We start from the raw sequence: 18561 nt of genomic DNA, 5'->3' as shown, positions 1-18561 counted from the left end.
CTTTCCTAACATCCATCTTTCCCAGGATTGGGATATTTACTCCTCTGGGTAGGTCATATAGTGCACTTCTACCACCTGAGAGCCCAGAACATTCTATTCTTACAATGTTTGTTAAAACATTCCTAGATCCCCTTCTGATATCACAGATGCCACGAGATGTGTCCCTGTATAGTGAATTCTACTGTCTCTAGCTTAGAATACAACTAGCAAGCTTTCATTCACAGTGTGCCCTTCTACAAAAGGTTGGTTCAGAAACCTACCTACTTTATAGTGACTTCCAGTGTCTCTAGCTTAGGATACCACTAGCAAGCTTTCATTCAGTGTGCCCATCTACAAAAGGTTGGTTCAGAAACCTACTTATTTTTGTACCACATGGAAGGGATCGGTTTTTGTAGTACCTCATAGCCTGGATCAGCCAAGTCTGTCTACTCTCGATGTCTTTAGCAAATACTGCCCTGCAGACGCTTGGATCCAAAGTTACAGAGAACACATGCATCTTTTATAAAGCCATGATTCCACATTCTAGAACACACTCAACAATGACAGATGTTCTTAGGATCTGGAGGGACAGACAACAGAGACTATGACCTCATAAACTCCCATTGGAACAAAGACTGTGACTTCATAACCTTTCATTCATCAGTCTCCTCAGGAGCAAACGGATGCATCAAATGGTTAATTCCACTTTATAGTTTCCACGTATGAGTATGTATTTACACATGTGGAGGGAGAGCATTTGTTTCATGGTGCTCCGGCCTGCTTCCACCCTCATTTTAATAAAGCTGAGGAGGTGCGGATAAAACATCAGTCAAAGTCTTAGCAAAATCAAAGTCCCTGCAGTGACTATATTGGAAGTTTTTCGTAGCTTAGCGTTTTTCTTAACCTTTAGCCTTAACAGAGGCGTCAGTGTCAGTCTCTGTTAAGGAAAAGCCCTACGTAGAGCCGCGTGTACGCGCTGCGCAAGCGCAAATCTTCCCCTCCTAGGTGGGCGGGAGTTACCCCCTGCCCCGCCCGAGCGGTTGGAGCCAAGTGGTTTCTTAGGTGACCCATGAGCGGCGTCTACGCTCGATTGAGCGGGCCTGGGAAAGGTTCCCAGAGGGCTGTGCGCTGGAGGCTCTGGGCGCTGTCATGGCGGGCGTACTGAAGAAGGTGAGCCTATGGAGGTCATTGTGGTGCTGTGGATGGGGTGGTAGACAGCCGCGTCCCCCTCATCCGTGGGTGGAGACGCTAAGAGGACGGGTTGGGGGAATTGTTCCGCTGTCCTGGCAGGGGCGACAGGGGTCGTAGTTGTGTCCGGAAGGTCGGCTAATCCGCGGGCTCGGGCCCGGCGACCCGGGGATGGGCGGGCTGGCTTTTCTTGCGCGCGGTTACGCGTGGGATTACGGTAAACAGCAGGGTCGTGTTTTGTTTCCGAACAGACGACCGGCTTGGTGGGATTGGCGGTGTGCGACACTCCACACGAGGTAAGTACGGCTGTTTGTGTCTTTGCACCTTCCCAAGGAAGACTGGGATCGAGCGTTCTTGCTCTTGCAAGGTTAACGGGACAAGGGGCCTGCAACCCCCGCGAGCTCTTGCCGCAAGGGCAGCGTTGAGCTTCGCCGAGCCCATGTCATCCTTTTTTCTGTTGCCTTTGCCAGGACCTCTTTATTAAAACACTTTTCTAAACGGCGTTCTCTTAGCTTCAGTTGTGTGGACTGTTCCTCAGCTCCCTTCAAATTCGCATTTTCATTTTCCATCTTTTCCCTGCAGAAAACATTTCTGAAAACACTGGCTGACCCTGCCGTCCTAACAGTTGCCCCCTTCAGTATCCATTGGGGAAAAACAAACAACCAAGACCAAACAAACCTAAATAAAAATCCTGTAATTTACCCCTCCCCCTTTTCAGCAATTGCACCATTTCTTTCCTTCCCTTATACATACATAACTCGAAAGCTTGTCAGTGCCCAGTGCCTCCAGCTTCTCCTTTCTCCTTGAATACACTTGAGTCGGATCTGGCCCAAACTGCTCTTTTGCAGTGTTACCGGTGATGCTACATCTACCAGTCAGTTCACATTTCTCTTACTTGTACCAAGAGTATCTTTATTACGTTTATTTATTTGTGTGCGTGCCAGTGTTTGTAGGTCAGAAAACAACTTTCTGAAGTTGGTTCTCTTCCCACCACGTAGATCTCTGGGATCTAATTTAGGTCATCAGGTTGATGGCAAAGCCTCTAGGTCCTCTGGCTGACCCAAGAGCAGCATTTTTGACACTCTTGATCTGCATTAAGTACTTTGTTTACTAGATGTTAGAGCTTCTCAGTTTCTTGGTTTGGGGGATTTTGTTGGTTTTGTTGTTGTTTATCGCTTTCCCCCTAATCTTTTGCCTTTTCCAGCTGCTCCTTCATTTCCCTACTTTTATACTTTGCTGTAGTACTGAAGACCCAATTCTTAGACAATTTGAAGTTTTGTCTGCTCTCATTAAGTACAGACAACAGTTAACTTTTATATTTCCTTATCGAGTACTGACCTTTCATAGTCATATGTGTGCATGTATGTGTATGTTACACACACCCATGCTCTTAGTGAACATCTTCACTTCTATGTCAGGCAGGTAGCTAGGTTTTAGCCAGCTGAGCTGTCTCATTTGAAATGGTCCTGGATTGCGTGCACTATCTCACACCTCACTTGCCGCTGATGGAAATCCTCTGGGTTCCACCCCTAGGTTATCCAGACTCTGGATAACATATCTCACCACCTTCTTTACTAGGACCATTTTCTCTGTCACTGTCCTCACCCCTGTGATAATTACATTTCTTTGGTAACTGCTTTTCCCTGCTTTCTTTCAGCTGATTTGCAAGTGTTAAAATGTGCTGGGTATATGAAACTTTCTTTAAAACCCTCCAGTGTCTTTTTATTTTAGGGACTGTCCAGATGACTATAACAGACCACACTCCACTGACGGATCTTGTTTGTTCCAGGCTTCACAGAGACTTTATTTTGTGTTCACTGCTAGAACTCTAACTACCTAGTACATAGTATATAGTTAGTGAATCCTGAATGGCTTTCTTACATTCTTTATGAAGTTGAAGTTCAGACTTGTGGAGAACAGAACTCACAGTTTTCTATTCTAGATATTTTTCCTCTATCGGTTGTATTTCTCTTGATGGTATATGAATCTTTCTGCCCCTCCCCCTTCCCCTCCCCACCCCTCTGAATTTGGATGTTGTTAATATCAAAACCTTTTACTTTCATATTTACTCTAATAGTAAATTGTGCTGAATTTTTCTGCAGCAGTCTCCAGTGTTCCCTCTTTCATCTTCCTTCAGTTACCACCGCAGCTGAAGTCCTTGTTGTATAAATTATTGCAGGAGCTTTATTACTGGCCTTCCTGACCTGTGTCTGCTGTTTCTTTAACTCACGACCACCAGGTTAATTTTCCTTAAACACAGACCTTTTCCTTAAGTCTTTTAGTTTCCCACACAAAAAGACCCAAGTGCTTTGACTTAGAATATAAAACACTATGCAGTCTAACTTTTCCTCCTGCCTTCTCTCATAAGTGCTTGCTTTGTATAGTGGTTTCTAGTGAGATGCTATCCGAGTAAATATGAGCACCAAATGTGAAAGCTAAGATGCTAATTTTAAGTTTTTTAGAAATTACTTTTTTTTTTAATATAAAAAATTAAAAGTGGTGCATGGTTGTAATCCTGCCACTTGGGAGGCTAAGAAAAGAAACTCTCAGGTCTGAGGGCAGTCCACGCTACACAGTAAGACCCTGTTTCAAAGGGAAAAGAAAGGTTTTGGGTTTTGTTTTTGCTTTTTAAATTATTTTTTATGATTTAACCTAACATTAAACATAGCTATCATTTTATTATGTAATCAGTATGAAAACTTGCAGTAGTCTGCAGCCTTTTTTACAGTCTATTTTACTTATATCGTATCTTAGTCTGAGTTAATCTCATTTCAAGTACTCTACAGCAGTGTTTGCCTAGCAGCTGCTTACTGCACAGCACAGCTGTAGAGGTATGTACTACTTCCTTCATGTTCTTGGTGGGTTTGCCGTTTATTTCTGTATTACTGCATATGTAAATTATTCCTTCCAACATCTTCTAAGTTTCCACCCTCTCAAGCTCTGACTGATGTATCCTTTTATGAACCATTCTTTTTTCTGCTGGATTGAGTCTTCCGTTTTAGGATGCTAATGCAGAGATTGAGACAGTATGTGGCTGGTACTGCTCTGATCCAGCATTCTATAAAGTTTCCTGTACATTTTATGGTAGAGGAACAAGGGCATCTGGACAGAAGCAGCTGTTTAGGCACCCAGGCCGTGGGACTATGTGAGTGCAGGTAGTTGGCTCTTCTGTTTAGTGCCCCCTCTCTGCTCTGTATCTTACCCTGGACAGCCATAAGTTGATTGTGTGTTTTATGGTGTTAATCATCTTTTCCTCTTCTGTGTTTTGCCATAGAGTCTCTTTTGTATGCACTCATGTATGTAAAGTAGGATACATGTCCAGTCTGTCTTTATATCCAAACGACACATGGTGCTTTCTGCATGGGAACACTGAAAATTCATTCTTACTGAAACAATAAAAATATTCTTTAGAAGTGGTGATTGCTTGTGATTACTGAAACACTCAGGTGTATGGTGAGTGCATTCTTGCTTGAGAGGACTGCCGTGGCTTACTTCGATGATATAATGATGAGAATTCTCTTTTTACTGTGAGAAATGTCCCAGTTTAGATAGTAAGTTAAACACTTTTTTATTCTTTTCATTGTCCTATGCTGAGCCTTCTGATTCTCCTCTGAATTTCTCTAAGACTAGATGCCTTCTTATCCTGAAAGATGAAAAAAACTGTTTTCAATTATTTGATATTTGTGTGTATGAGTGTTTTGCCTGTGTATGTCTATCTGCACCACTTGTGTGCCTGGTGCCAGTGAGGAAGGCATCACATCCCCTGGGACTAGGGTTACAGATGTTGTAAGCTGCCATGTGGATGCTGAGAATAGAATCCAAGTCCTCTAGAAGACAACCAGTGAGCCATCTCTCCAGTCACCCTTACTCCCCATCTTTTTAAAAAACCTCAAAATTTGAATCAGATTGAAACGTAATAAAATATTATATTAAAAATGAGTATATATGTATTATATTCATAAGTTTGAGAGGGTAAGAATTAAAACAGAACCAAAATTAAGAGCTTAAATCAGATCACATTCTTTTTTTCAACTTACCAAGTTTACATCCCCAGTGTCCACTTAAATGCTGTGTGGGTGTGGAGCTCCCTGTAATTCTGACGTTCAGAAGGCAAAGGTGGGCTCTTCAGAGTAAGCTCTAGCTAGGCCAGTCCTGTCGACTAGCTCTAAGTTCGATCACGAGACCCTGCGTCAATGAATACAGTGGAAAGAGATGGAGGTCCATTTCCAACATCAATCTGGGTTCTACACACACACAGGCACACATGTCCATTCAGACCTGCATGTTTCCACATGTTAAACATACATACTTATGCATGTATACTACATACACATGTTATCCAAAGTCTCTTTAATTATGAATACCCATACAATCAACAAGTTACATACTCACTCCCTTTATACAAGAGGGAAGAACAGGGCATAATTAGAACCAGATCAATGGAACACTAAAACCCAACAGTGTAAACAGCTCAGCGTCTGACATCTGGGATGTACTCGTGATCTGCTGGGCTACGAGAGCTTGGAGTAGCCTGGCACTGTGCTCCACAGGACGAACAGCTTCTCTGGTAGGCTCAGGCTTCTCCATTCTGCATCTGCTGCTGTCCTTGGTGGTCTACCTGTAGTCCTGGCATCTCTGATGTGTTCTGTACAGTTTGTAGCACCCATTACCTAAAGATGAGGAATTCTGCTTTTAATAAATGATTTGATTTCCAAAAAGAGGCCATTAGGTATAAGTTAATTTAATTTGGCTTTTTATTATACTTCTGATATATGTACACATAATTTTTATGCTATCACATATAGCAAGAGTTTCCATATTTATATACCACTTTTTCTTAGTTTGCAGAGTAAGATTGAGTATAAATATGTATTTTAGTAAAGCACCATTTAAAATTGTGAATCCTCTTAGTTTTTCCTGTAAGATTCAGGAAATGTGTTCTGTCTAAACTTTGGTAGTATTTCAGCTTACTGAAGTGTGTATGGTTTGGTTTTGCAGAGGCTAACAATATTGTATACCAAGATTCTTGATCTTCTGAAGCACTTTCCTAAACATGCAGCCTATAGAAAATACACAGAACAGATCACCAATGAGAAGCTGGATATGGTCAAAGCGGTAAGTACCTAAGTAGCTAAGTCAGTTTGGTTTGTTTATACATCCAGTATGGCATGAAAGGAGTATGTCCATTGCTTATTTTAGCTCTCAGTTTGTACTATTCTTCTTAGTGCTGTTCTGCTTTTTCTCCTTTACATTCAGCACATGCATATTTTGTGTAAAGCACTGTTAGAGGGCAAGAAGATTGGCTCCATTGCGGTGTGCTTTGTACCACTCTTCCTTGTCTGGTTGTCAGTGATCGTTTACCTCTTACTTTTGGATCATCGACCCGACCTCTGATCACAGTAGAGAACAGTGCACAAGAGAATTGAGTGGTGGTGATGTTACAGAAAGCTGTCAAGACAATTATTTTAAAAAACTACTTTGTCCTGGGCATGATAGTGCAGGCCTATAATTCTCAGCTTCTAGGGAGGCTGAGGCAGGAGGATCACAAATTCAGTCCACCTTGGGCTACAGAGGAAAGGCAAAGCCAGATGGGTAATTTTGTGAGGCTCTGCTTGAAAATAAAAGGCTAGAGTGTGGCTCAGTGGTGGAACTCACAGTGTAGATGAGCCCTGGGTTCAGCTAATACTGTAAACTCAAGCCTTTGTTGTATAGGAAGAGGGCCACATTTGGTTTTCAAACTTACCCAAAACTACACTGAACAGGGTCAACATTGACACCGAATATTCTGTCCCCAGAAGTCTGTATGTCAAAGCTGTAATATATAGTATTGCTTTATTTTGAAGTAAATCATCAATGGAAATAGTTAAAGTTAAACTCATAAGGAAGGGGCCCTGGCCCCATAAGGATTAGTTTGTGTATAAAATATAAAATAGACACTAGACAGCCAGTGTTTGCCCCTTGCCCAGCAAGTAAAGGGTGTAAGAGCACATAGCAAGGTACCAGCTGTTGGAACTTGAGGGGAAGTTTTTCATAGACCCAGCTGTGTTGTCATAGTGACTTGGGACTTCTACTCTCTCCAACTATTAGAAAATATGCATGCGTGTGTGTGTGTGTGTGTGTGTGTGTGTGTGTGTGTAATGGTGCTTGAGATTGAACCTTGGCCCTCATACAAGTAAGGTGAGCATACGATCTGTATCCCGACCCTTCCTTTGACTTTTTGTTTCCACACAAAACCAGACTTTCACTAAAGTATGAGGATGAACTTGAACTTACTCTGTATATGGCTCAGGCATGCCTAAAGCTTGCAATCCTCCTGCCTCAGTAGCCAGAACAGATAAGATTATGCATCTGTATCACCAGGCTCAACTGAAATTTCTAGTGTTTAATCCAGTCAGTCTATGTGTTTTGTTATGATGGCCAACCACATGGGACTTTTTATAGCTTTAAATCCAGTGTCTGGTGGGAAGACAGTGAGAGAAATGACATGCACAGAATTCTGTTGAACTGTGGCTGAATTTTCATTCCCATAGTTATTTCACAGACTTTGAAGAATTCAAAAACTGTTCACCCAGGCACAAGAAATAGCAGAACATGAATTATATTAGGTTACCAGAAGGTCAGTCAATAAGTCCTCTTCCTGAGAGTTAAATAGCCTTTTGAGGTTTGATTTAGATATTGAGTCTTAGCTTGCCAAGTTTGGAAGAAACTTTGAGGTTAATGTTAGCTTGATTTGCCTCTCAGAATAATAATAATAATGTCCCTGCTGTCTATCTGTGAGACTGTCCCACTACCGTGGATCCTTCCTCAGCTCTCTCTTGGTGACACTTAACTCCTTTATAGTGTGTGTTCTCCTTTTTCCCTCTTCCCTTTTATCGCTGCTTCCATGAGCTGAGATGTTTAGCTTGGTTCCCCCTTACCTCAGAATTTCCTTTTACTTACCATCTTATGACTTTGGACCGTTCCTAGTCATTGTCACAGGTGACATCGACTCTTCATGGAGGAACCTAAGACCTTTGCTGTTACTTCAGCTGCTTTTTAATTATTTATTTGTAGTGCTTCATTGCCAGTGATAGAATGTGTTCTCAGAATGTAAATCTTATGTCTTTTTCCTGTTGAAGAATGATCTTGTGGTTTTCTGTGCCATGTTTCTTTGAGTTGGGTTTCTGAAACCCAGCTTTAAGTGGTGGAGTTGGAGGGTAGAGTCATGATGAGAACTACGGTCTCGCAGGTTAATTGTGACTTGGTCTGTAAGGTCTGCTCAGGTCTAGCTTGTGTTTATCTTCTTAATCCCATCACTTCCTGGTAGGCCTTACACTTCAGCAGTTAGAAGCTGATGGAATCTGTGGAGTCCATGCAGCTGAATTGTTGTGGTTATTTTTCTTGAGCTTGAATGTCCTTTACCTTGTCTGACCTGCTTGATTGTGCATGCTCAAATCCTGAGGGTGTAGTTCAGCACGTGAACGTTATCACATGTGTGCAAGTGCCTGGTTCTGCTTCCCAGTTCCATCAGAAGGAAAAAGTTATTGTTAACACACTTCATTTCATTTTTGGAAAAAAAACACCCTGTTAATGCTGTCTTATTTACATATGTATGCATAAAAGACAGTGTCTGGATTTCAAAAAATTCAGCCTATTATAAAAAAATTGCCTTAAGTACCATATTAACAATTTTCTTGAGGTATAGAATAATGTACATTTAAAATATGCAGAAATTATAAGTGTAGGGCTTGATGGATTTTCAGAATCGTACCTTCTAATTAATACCAGACAAAAAAGTGACATTTCCACATCACCGAAGCACTTCTCCCAAAAACCTTCCTAATGATAACTAGTGTTTTGATTTTTTTTTTCTATTTCTAAACTTTTTAGGAACGGAATAATCTTCATTGCGTATAATTATCTCACTTATCATTGCCATATAGAATTCTATTATATCTCAGTATCATAATTGACAGATCAGTTCTATTGGTGGTAATATAGGTTATTTCTAGTTTGGGGTTGTAATTTGTGGCTGCTATAATGTTGTTATATTATTTATTTATCTATTTATTTATTTATTTATTTATTCTTCATTATTTACCCAGAAGAGGTGTTTTTGGTCATATGATAGTGTTTATTGTTCACTCTTTTACAGGAAGTATAGAAAATATTTACAAAGATAAAATATTTGAAAGTCTATTTTAGAAAGACTAAGTTGTTTATCATTTGTCTTATCATTGCTAAGAATGTCAGTATTTAATAATTTTCAATATTAAGAAAAAGTAATGAAATAGCAGAGAAGTGAAATCGTTTTTTATCAAATTTGATAAAACATTTTAAGACCGTAGTGAGAGAAAAATTACTTGTAAGGGCTTTTATAAATGGCTTTTTAACATGTAGGATATTAAAATATTCAGATATGCTCCTGTTTTAATTAACCTTTTTTCTTTTCTCCTTAAAATTGTAGGAACCAGATGTTAAAAAATTAGAGAACTTGCTTCAGGGTGGTGAAGTAGAAGAGGTGATTCTTCAGGTAAAGAACGTCGAACAGTTAGTGTTGTACGTCTAGTGCTGGTCTTGACCCGCAGCCTGTGGCTAAGTAAGACCTTGAGTGAAATTTGTGAACCACTGATATGGATGAGGACAGGCTTCTAAGTGTCGAAGAGCTTGTGGTGACTGTGAAACTTGGTGTAATATTCAGTACTTGATGGTAACTACACCATGACTTTAGAATTCTATGAAGGTCTGTGTTCTAGCAGTTAACTTCCAGGCATTACTTTGAAAATACCTCTTGAATAATTAATCAGCTGATCATATTTTCAATTTTTTTATTTTTTATTTTTATTTATTTTTTATCTTTTTTATTAACAGGCTGAAAAAGAACTAAGTCTGGCAAGAAAAATGTTGCAGTGGAAGCCGTGGGAGCCGCTGGTGGAAGAGCCGCCGGCTGACCAGTGGAAGTGGCCAATATGATCAGTGTCTGATGATGGATGTGAATTAAATGTGCAATTAAATGTTCTGTGATGCTACAATGTGGTCATCTTATTGACTTCTTTTAGTTAAAAGAAGTAGTATGTATGTATGTGTTATATTTTGGAGATTTTTTGGGGCACAACATTGGATAAGAGCACAGGGTCTTCTAAATCCTTTCACACTGGCCTGCTGTTCTTCGTTTCTGTTGTCACAAAATGAGCTTGCTGTTTCTTCATTGAATTTCTCCTGTTAGTGTTTTGGTCATCTTTGACAGATGTAGCTCAGCAGACAAGAAACTGATCTTTAACTTTGGTGTCTCCTGTTCTTGCTTTGCACATCTGGACTTAAGACTGAATATTCCAGTTACCAGACAGTCTTCCTTTAGGAATGAAAACGGCTTTTACCTTGGATAACCATGGATATATTCAGCTTGGGATGATTGTGAATTAGTGTGTAATGGTTTCATAAAGATGACAGATATACACTAGGACTGCCCTGAACAAACAGCATATGGTATCCTACTAGGGTAATGCTAGGCTGCCACTTACTGGAGGCCACATCTGTACATCTGTTGTGTGTGATGCCAGCAAGAGGCAGTTTCCATTGTGCCCCTAGTCTCACTTCCTCGTCTTTCAGATTTGCAGGATAGAAGAAAAGGCTTGTTTTGATTTTTCTCCCTCTCCTAAAGAATGCTGCTAACGAAGTCTGGGTGTTTCTTTAAAAGGATGAAAATTAACATCAGTGGGGCTCTTAGAGGTATACAAGTTATGCCCCTGTATACACATTAGTGAAAAACGCTAAATTGCTAAACATCACACATTTTTGTTTACATTAAGAGTTTCCATAAAAACCTGGATAGTGAGATCCTAAATTGTACATTCATATTGAAGTTAGTTGATGGAGACTACAGAAATGTATATCAAAGTCTCTAGAGGTAGTCAACTAAAGCTAGTTAGTGAAATGTAGTGCAAATAAGTGACTTAGTACTATCCTCCCCTGAATCGGAGCCGTGTGAGTGTGTGTGTGTGTGTGTGTGTGTGTGTGTGTGTGTGTGTGTGTTAATGGTGCTTGAAATTAAACCTAGGCCTTCACACAAGTGAGGCAAGCACACCGTATGTGTGCGTGCAGAACCAGAACCATAGGACAACTTGAAGTGTCATATTCCCCGAGCAGCATTCACCTTATTTTTTTTAATTTTACTGTTTGTTTTTAAAGATAGAATTCTCTCATTGACCTAGGAAGGTTCTCTTGCATTGGAATTATAAGTATGTACCACAACCCTGTTTTGTTTTGTAAACATGGCTTCTAGAAGTCAAATTTAAGTTCCTGCAAATCAAGCATTAAGCATTCTACAGACTGCCTCTCACCTGGTTCCTGGTGTGAATTCCTTGGGTTTTCATAGCACATGTGCAAGAAGAGTTGAGAAAGAGCTAAGAGGTCTACTAGGGACACAGACTGAGCTACTACTACCAGAATATGTGTGGGATGGGAACACAAATCAAGGCAGTATGTTTCGAATGTGCCATAGAACTCTTTAACTGCTTCCTACTCTGTTAGTTAATTTTCAAAGCAGTCTTCAAATGCTGTATAAGTGTAATCAATGAAATATTAATTTCTGTATATGATTGTAAATTGCAAGATATGTTTCAGGATATGATTCTCAGTTTTTTTCTTTTTTTGGGGGGAGGGGGGTTGGACCTTGTAGCTTTCTTAGAGATAAACATATACCACCTTATAACAGAATATCACATTTTACCTTTTCTGAGCATGGATTTCTTTTCCCCAGGGTAAAACAGTCCTGCAAATCTCTGGAAAAGGAAAAATAAAATCTGGAATAGAAAATTTTGCTATAGCTCATTCGTAAATAAACCCAATATAAGTTGATAACAAGGTTTTTTGTGGTCTGTATCCCACTTTAATATGAACAAGTGGTTTTGTCACAGAACTGTTAATGTATTTGATTCAGGATTGAAGATGTATTAATACAAGCTACATGTCCACATTACCTTTTAAAATTCAGTGAAATCTTGGATATCAAACATCTGACATACCTCAAAAATTTCAGGAACGTGAGGGTGGACCTCCACAAGTTCACAAATGACGCAAATTTAATCAGAGGTAATTTCCAAACAATTTTTAGTGTTGCAAATAATCATTCTAATAGTTTTCCTACTTACCTGTTTTTACCATGAGGAGTTAACTTCGAACGGCTTGATTTCATAAAGCCACTAGGTGGCGTCTTTGTAAAAGTGAAAACACTTTGGAAGAACTAGCCTACGAGTGAATACGAGATGACAAGGGAGACGACTGCACAGGTCAGGGATGAAAAGTAAAACTGAGAGCTTTAGTACTGCATTGTTTTTATTTTCCAACGAATACAATTTTTCTATGGCTTTTTTTTTTATTCAGAAGACATTGACATTTATGTAGCCAAACAAGTTTATGTATTTGTGAGAGAGAAAGTGTGGGGGGGGTGTGTGCTTTTAATGTATTAGTAACTTATACAAGTAACCTATGAGGATAGACCACCTAAGAAAAGTACATTCTAGGTAAGGCTGTTTTAAAATTTTAAACATTGAAAGCTAAGTTCATAGTACATTATCCATAAGCTATTAAGACAGGTGGCGGATATCAAGCTACACTTAACAGTGGAAAGAACACGAATTTTTCTGCTGTCTCTCTTCCTAACCCTGATGTTTTCATACTGCCCCTAACAGGAGCATAATGAATGGGAAGCCTTTGAAGGTGAAGGAGTGGGAAAGTGTTAGCAAAGAGATGGGAGTAGAATTGTAGCAACAAGGTATAAAGAAGACAACTCTTATAATGAGGGAAATGGACTTTATTACATGTTTTTAATTTGATTACACTCTTTAACAATCAAAGGATGTTAAACACAGCACATAATAAGGGTTTAAAATCTGGGCTCTCGATTCAGCCTGGGTTTTAATACTGGCTCTCATTAAATCTTTGGGTTTTTTGTTTGTTTGTTTGTTTGTTTTTTCCAGTAGTACGGCAGTGCTAATAGCAGTCCTTCAGTAGAATCATTGCATTAACTATTCTAAATACAGATGATGTGCTGTGCTTAATGATGATACTAAACTCATTATTGTTAGATTCCACATGAAATTTGTGCAGGGAACATATTTGATCCTTTCTCTAAAACTGATTTTAAGACTAAAGAATCTGATAGAAAAATAAAAGCTTTGCTTCTCCTGGTTTAAGGAGTATTTAATAGTTCTTCCTGTTCTTTCTGTCTGCCAGGAAGCTAAAGGAAAGATCTTAACTGGACAAAAGAAGGTAGGTAGACACACAGTTGTAAACTCACGTTCTTTTATAATTCCTGTCGCTCAGTATTCATATTTGCATTCTTGAAGAAGATAACCTGTGAGCTTAGACTGTTTACAGGACTGCCTTTTCAGAAGTGTGAGAGAACTCCTGGAGAGAGGTTAACTTTGAATAATCTTAAGGTCTCAGTTTCTGGAAGCTAACAATCTCTACTTCTGGCTTCTCCGCTTTTGCTCTTGCTGGCTGGTTCCTTTGCAACTGCGCGGGGGCGGTGCCCTGGCGGATGAAGCTGCCAGTTGCTAGGATACGCCAGCAACAGAACATCTAAGCAGAAAGGAGCTGCTTCTCAGGACTGGAGAAACCTCTTGGTCTGTAATAGCTGTTTCTAAAGCAGGTAAGAAGACACGTTTGGCAGCCTTCTCCTAGATGGCTGGTGGTTCTAAGTGGGAGTGACCCGGGTGTACCAGATCCTGCAAGGGTGCGGATCTCTCTTGGACACAGCGCTCTCTGGTCAGAGGCCAATGCTCCTTAACTTTACTTAAAAACAGAAAACTTACAAAGCATTAGACCTCTTTTGACCCTTCTCTAGTTATCCCCTCCCCACTGATTTGGTATCTTGAATCAACAGGATCAATATGAGAGGCTTACATCACCTTGCCTCCTGGGTGCTCATCATGGTAACACTGGAGGAGAGGAGAGTGCCCGGATCTGCCTATCTATGGAGACCATTTCCAGTCAGCAGGGAATTCGGCCTTTAGACTTTCCTTACCAGGCACGCTGCTTTCTTCCAGTCATCATCTTACTTATTAACAAAAACTTCAGTAGGCCTATTCCATAGACGACAAGACAGAATCTCTGCCTTACCAGTATTCTAGATATAGCAGACTTTAATAGAAAGAAATAAAATCATGCATTAGAGGTGAAGTGGTAGACTTTTTTATATGTATACAATCTCAATAGGTACCGTGTTTTATTTTTAAACCAAAGACTGAAACCTATTTGAATTGATAATGTATAAAAATGAGGGAAATTCAGTATCCTTGGGGATGCCATGCCCTTAGCACTAGGGAGATGAGGCAGGAGGATGGGAAGTTTAAGGCCAGCCTGGGATACATGGTGAGATGCTGTGCCACGAGGTCCACACCTCCATCAAATAGTGTGACACTGTCTTAGTGGTTTAGTGCCTGAGGAGGCACCATGACCAAGGTGACACTAAGAAAAGAAAGCATTTAATTGGGGGCTTGCTTACACCTTCAGAGGTTAGTCCATTCTCACCGTGGGCAAGCATATAGGCATGGCACTAGAGCAGCAGTGGAGTACCACATCCTGATCCACAGTTGCAGGTGGGGATGGGGCGGGGACACGGGCTTTTGAAACCTCAAGGGCCACCCCCAGTGACATACTTCCTCCAACAAGGTCATACCTCCAAATCCTTCTAATCCTAACAAAGAGTTCCACTCCCTGGTGACTAAGGACTCAACTATATGAGCCTATAAGGGCCATTCTTATTCAAACCACTGCATGCTTTAAGCAATAAAAAATTGAATAGTAAATATCTTAAACCATTTCAAACCTCCCTTCCACCCAAAAGAAATATCAAAGGGCTGGAATATGGTGTTAAATTTTAAGAAAAGAATTTTATGGAATTTATTGGAGGTCTGCATGTCTTTTGACTTTTCACGTAATTATAGAAGCTTCTTTTGCAGTGTGTTTAAATCTGTAAAGAAGAAGACGTACATTTGCTGCAGCCCTACCTTTTACTTGTATATAATAGAAGATAGCTTAAATGTTCGTCAGTAGAACAACAATAGAATATACTGTGGCTCACTTAGCTCTGTAATGAAGTTACTATACAATTGTTGAGAAAAACGAGGTAGAAATAGATGTTTTCAAATGTAGTACATAATGAGTAAAAAAACAAAGCTGCATCAATGTTTACAAATACGGGAGAGTTTATATATTTAAAGATATATAGTTCCAATTATAAATTCATCAATGAACAATTTGTAGAATTCTATTGCTTCACACTAAGAAATAATACTAGATATTGACAATAGGGGGTTATTTTCTCCCTTTCTGTTCTATTAGCTTAATTTTTTTCCTTTTAAGCATATTCTGTGCTCTTAAAAACTATGTTAACTTAATTAGCAATAATCTTTTAACATTAATTGAAAAACTTGCAAATGAATAAAAACATCACAAATCAAAATTAAGCAGACCCAAAGGCTATACAACTCAGTGAGCTTCTGGCCCACGAGAACAGGCATTTGGAATGGAAGTTGTGGACCTTCACTTTCAATTTGACATTTCCCGGATCGAATATATTTTATTCCTTATTCACCACCAATCCCAAAATTGTTCACGACAACATTAGAATTACAAAATAGTTATCTTTATACTCTCTTTCATGGCCTCTGTTATAAAAATTGTGATAAAGTTCATAAAGTTGAAAGTTAATTTTAAAAAATCTATCCAAATTGTAGCTGGGCTGCTGCTGCTGCTATGTATGCTTGGAGTATCCCAACGTTTCCAGCGCATCCTGTAATATTCGTGCTTGATCATTTACATGTAAAACATGCTGCAGTGAGTGTTTATACATATTGATGCATGCAAGCGGAGTGTGTTAATAGACATATGGGGAGTGTTAGGAATCGATATTAATTAGCAGCTTATCCTAGCTGAGTGAAAATAAAAACCCTCTATACACCCTCGGCTCCATTTTAAATCATTTCCATGTTTCCAACTTACAAATACAGGACAGTCTCTGATTGTGAAATTACTGTTTAGGTTCCAGAGGTGACCACCTATAGCACAGAGTGGGGCAAACACATATTAGCTTGTGCGGATGGATGGACGTGGCGGTCCCAAGAGCACCCCTGTCAGTATGCCGCCATCTGAAATGAGGTGATATAGCCAGAGGGTCCCTTGTCAGGTTGATAGCGTGTTGCTTGGACTTTCAGTCTTCAGGATTGTGAGATAGATAAGCTACCTTTCTTTTGAGAACATCAATCTCAGGATCGTAGGATAACTACCTCACTCTCTCCTGAAGGGAGCACCCTGGTGATTTCCCACTAGGTTCCACCATTTAAAGGCCAGTCACTACCTTCTAGAATTATGTAAGGGCCAACCTTGCAAACACATGAAGCCCTGGGGTTACACACTCAATCCAAACCCATACTAGTGTAGTGAGACTGCATGGATGGCTATACGTGGTAGTCTTAATGCTTCTTGTGGTAAACCAAAGAAAACCTGTTATTTGTTTGTAGAAGAGGTTGTTTTTTTTTTTTTTTTTTAGCTTTCATGGATTTTTTTTCCAGTAAACCAAACCCCAAAAGTAAGCAGTGGACAGTAGTCATAGCCTCTGCTCTGTCACACTGAATTAAGAGCAGGAGAAGACATCCGGGGTCTTTCTGTGGCAGATTGCTTCTGTCAGCAGGAAGCTTTATATCGTATCCATCGACTTCAACAGTTGCATGTTTTATTTCAAACACACACACACACACATATGCATATGTGTGTATGCATCTTCTAGTATGGAGATCATTCATCTTCTAGAAGGGTTGATAACTCTATTATTTTTTCCCATAGGGATGGTACTCAAAATGGACGACCCAGAAAGAGATTTTACCCCTCACTATGGCTGCTGGGTTTCATCTACAGTGGGCAGAGCCATAGCGAGTCAGCCTATGGGTTGCAACCATCCCCCTTCTATTGATAGACTTCTTTCTATGCTGGCCCCTCCTGCTCTCAGTCAGTCCTTACACAGCCTGGCTTTGGGGTGATCTGGACCACATTGGGCTAAACACTGAAGCACTGTCATTTTGCTTCCCAAAGTCAAGTCCTCAGTTATCGTAACTTTGATGCCAATTACCTTGCAGCGTGTCCTACGTTTGACCTATATTTGATAGGATATCTATGTTGGGGTCATAGGTCATCAAAATGTCTGCTTCCATTTGTGAGAGCAGAGCTACTGCAGAGTGTTTTGTTTTTTTTAAATCCAGGGTACATTGTCTGTTTGGGTTTCTCGAAATATTGATTCCTTTCTATTGGCAAAAGCATAAATACCGTATTAGTTGTATATTCTGGAAAAAAATGAGCAGGCTCATTCTTAAAGAGATGCTTCACTGAATAAGAAAGAAATAAGAAATAATATTTTCCACCAAATGCTCTCAGAAAATATCATATTCCAAATTCTATTTTTAAGATTCTTGGTTATTTTTAATTTTCTGTACTTTTTTTAAAATTAAAAATCTCATCTGATGCCTGTCACCAGTAAGAAAATAAATGTAAAAAAATATGTATCAGTATTTTAGGTTTCTGAGAGCTTTGTCTGCACGTGTTTATGGGTACCACATGTGAGGCTGGTGCTCTTGGAGAGCAGAATTGAGCATCAGATGCCCAAGAACTGGAGCTTCAGGCCTTTCTGAGCCATACCTGCGGTGCTTGAAACCAAACCGAGGTCCTCTGCATGGTCAGCAAGTGCTCTTAACCACAGAGCTACCTACCTGTCCAGCCCCAGTGAAGAAACACTTAAATATGTAGTAACTTCAGTTATTTGTCTTAGTTTAGGAAAATGTCTGATATGGAGGAGCACGACCCTGATACCACAGCCGACGGTGAATCGGCCGGTGAAATCATCAATATTCCTCGTCCTTCAGAAGAAGCAGAAGGGTCAGATACATCGCCAGAGCCAGAATCTGAAATGGGGGAATTCACCACTGAGAGCGAGGAGACAGTTGACAGGCACAGTGAACTCAGTATTTCAACCCCCAAATCCTATGACTCCAAAGCCAGGGAAGAGGTCATGTTCCTTGAAAGTCCCACAGAATCTCAGGAACAAGATTACAAACTTCCAGATTACCAGAGAGCAGAAGATGATGAGCTGTCATTTCTGCATAAAATAAAAGCTATAAAGGAGAATTTGCAGACATCAGTGAGAGAGTCGTTAGCAACAGGTATCAGCTGTGGGAGACCACATATTTTATTTCTTTGTTTCAAAGGGTAGTTTTTTGTTTCATTTAAACTTCAGTGGAAAAGTTTAAAAGTTCAATTTAAAAGTCTCTCTTTTTACCTCCCCCTTCCCTCTCCCTTCCCCCTCCCTCCCCCTCCTCCTCCTCCCCCTCCCGCTCCCCCCCTCTACCCCTCCCTTCTGTGTGT

At 40.0% G+C, this 18561-nt stretch overlaps 3 protein-coding genes across 3 annotated transcripts in view; 2 read left to right on the top strand and 1 right to left on the bottom strand.

The window, feature by feature from the left end:
- Positions 1-524, bottom strand: part of Asb15 (ankyrin repeat and SOCS box containing 15) — a 45502-nt gene extending 44978 nt beyond the window's left edge. The window contains exon 1 of the mRNA XM_028762627.1: positions 399-524. The gene's annotated coding sequence lies outside the window, so the exon portion shown is untranslated. The remainder of the gene's footprint in view (positions 1-398) is intronic.
- A 459-nt stretch (positions 525-983) lies between these two features.
- Positions 984-10178, top strand: Ndufa5 (NADH:ubiquinone oxidoreductase subunit A5). The gene is made up of 5 exons (XM_028762662.1): positions 984-1149; positions 1419-1463; positions 6166-6282; positions 9614-9679; positions 10018-10178. Exons 1-5 carry the CDS (start codon positions 1129-1131, stop codon positions 10117-10119), a joined length of 351 nt encoding a protein of 116 aa, XP_028618495.1. The 5' UTR covers positions 984-1128; the 3' UTR covers positions 10120-10178.
- A 3532-nt stretch (positions 10179-13710) lies between these two features.
- Iqub (IQ motif and ubiquitin domain containing) overlaps positions 13711-18561 on the top strand; it is a 51692-nt gene continuing 46841 nt past the window's right edge. The window contains exons 1-2 of the mRNA XM_028762656.1: positions 13711-13798; positions 17974-18359. Of these exons, the coding sequence (XP_028618489.1) occupies positions 17978-18359 (382 nt within the window). The 5' untranslated portion in view covers positions 13711-13798; positions 17974-17977. The remainder of the gene's footprint in view (positions 13799-17973; positions 18360-18561) is intronic.

This window comes from Grammomys surdaster, unplaced genomic scaffold, assembly GCF_004785775.1.
Source record: "Grammomys surdaster isolate TR1022 unplaced genomic scaffold, NIH_TR_1.0 134, whole genome shotgun sequence".
Taxonomy (NCBI): Eukaryota; Metazoa; Chordata; class Mammalia; order Rodentia; family Muridae; genus Grammomys; species Grammomys surdaster.
The sequence above is the reverse complement of the archived record's forward strand: the minus strand, read 5'-3'. Positions and strand labels throughout refer to the sequence as shown.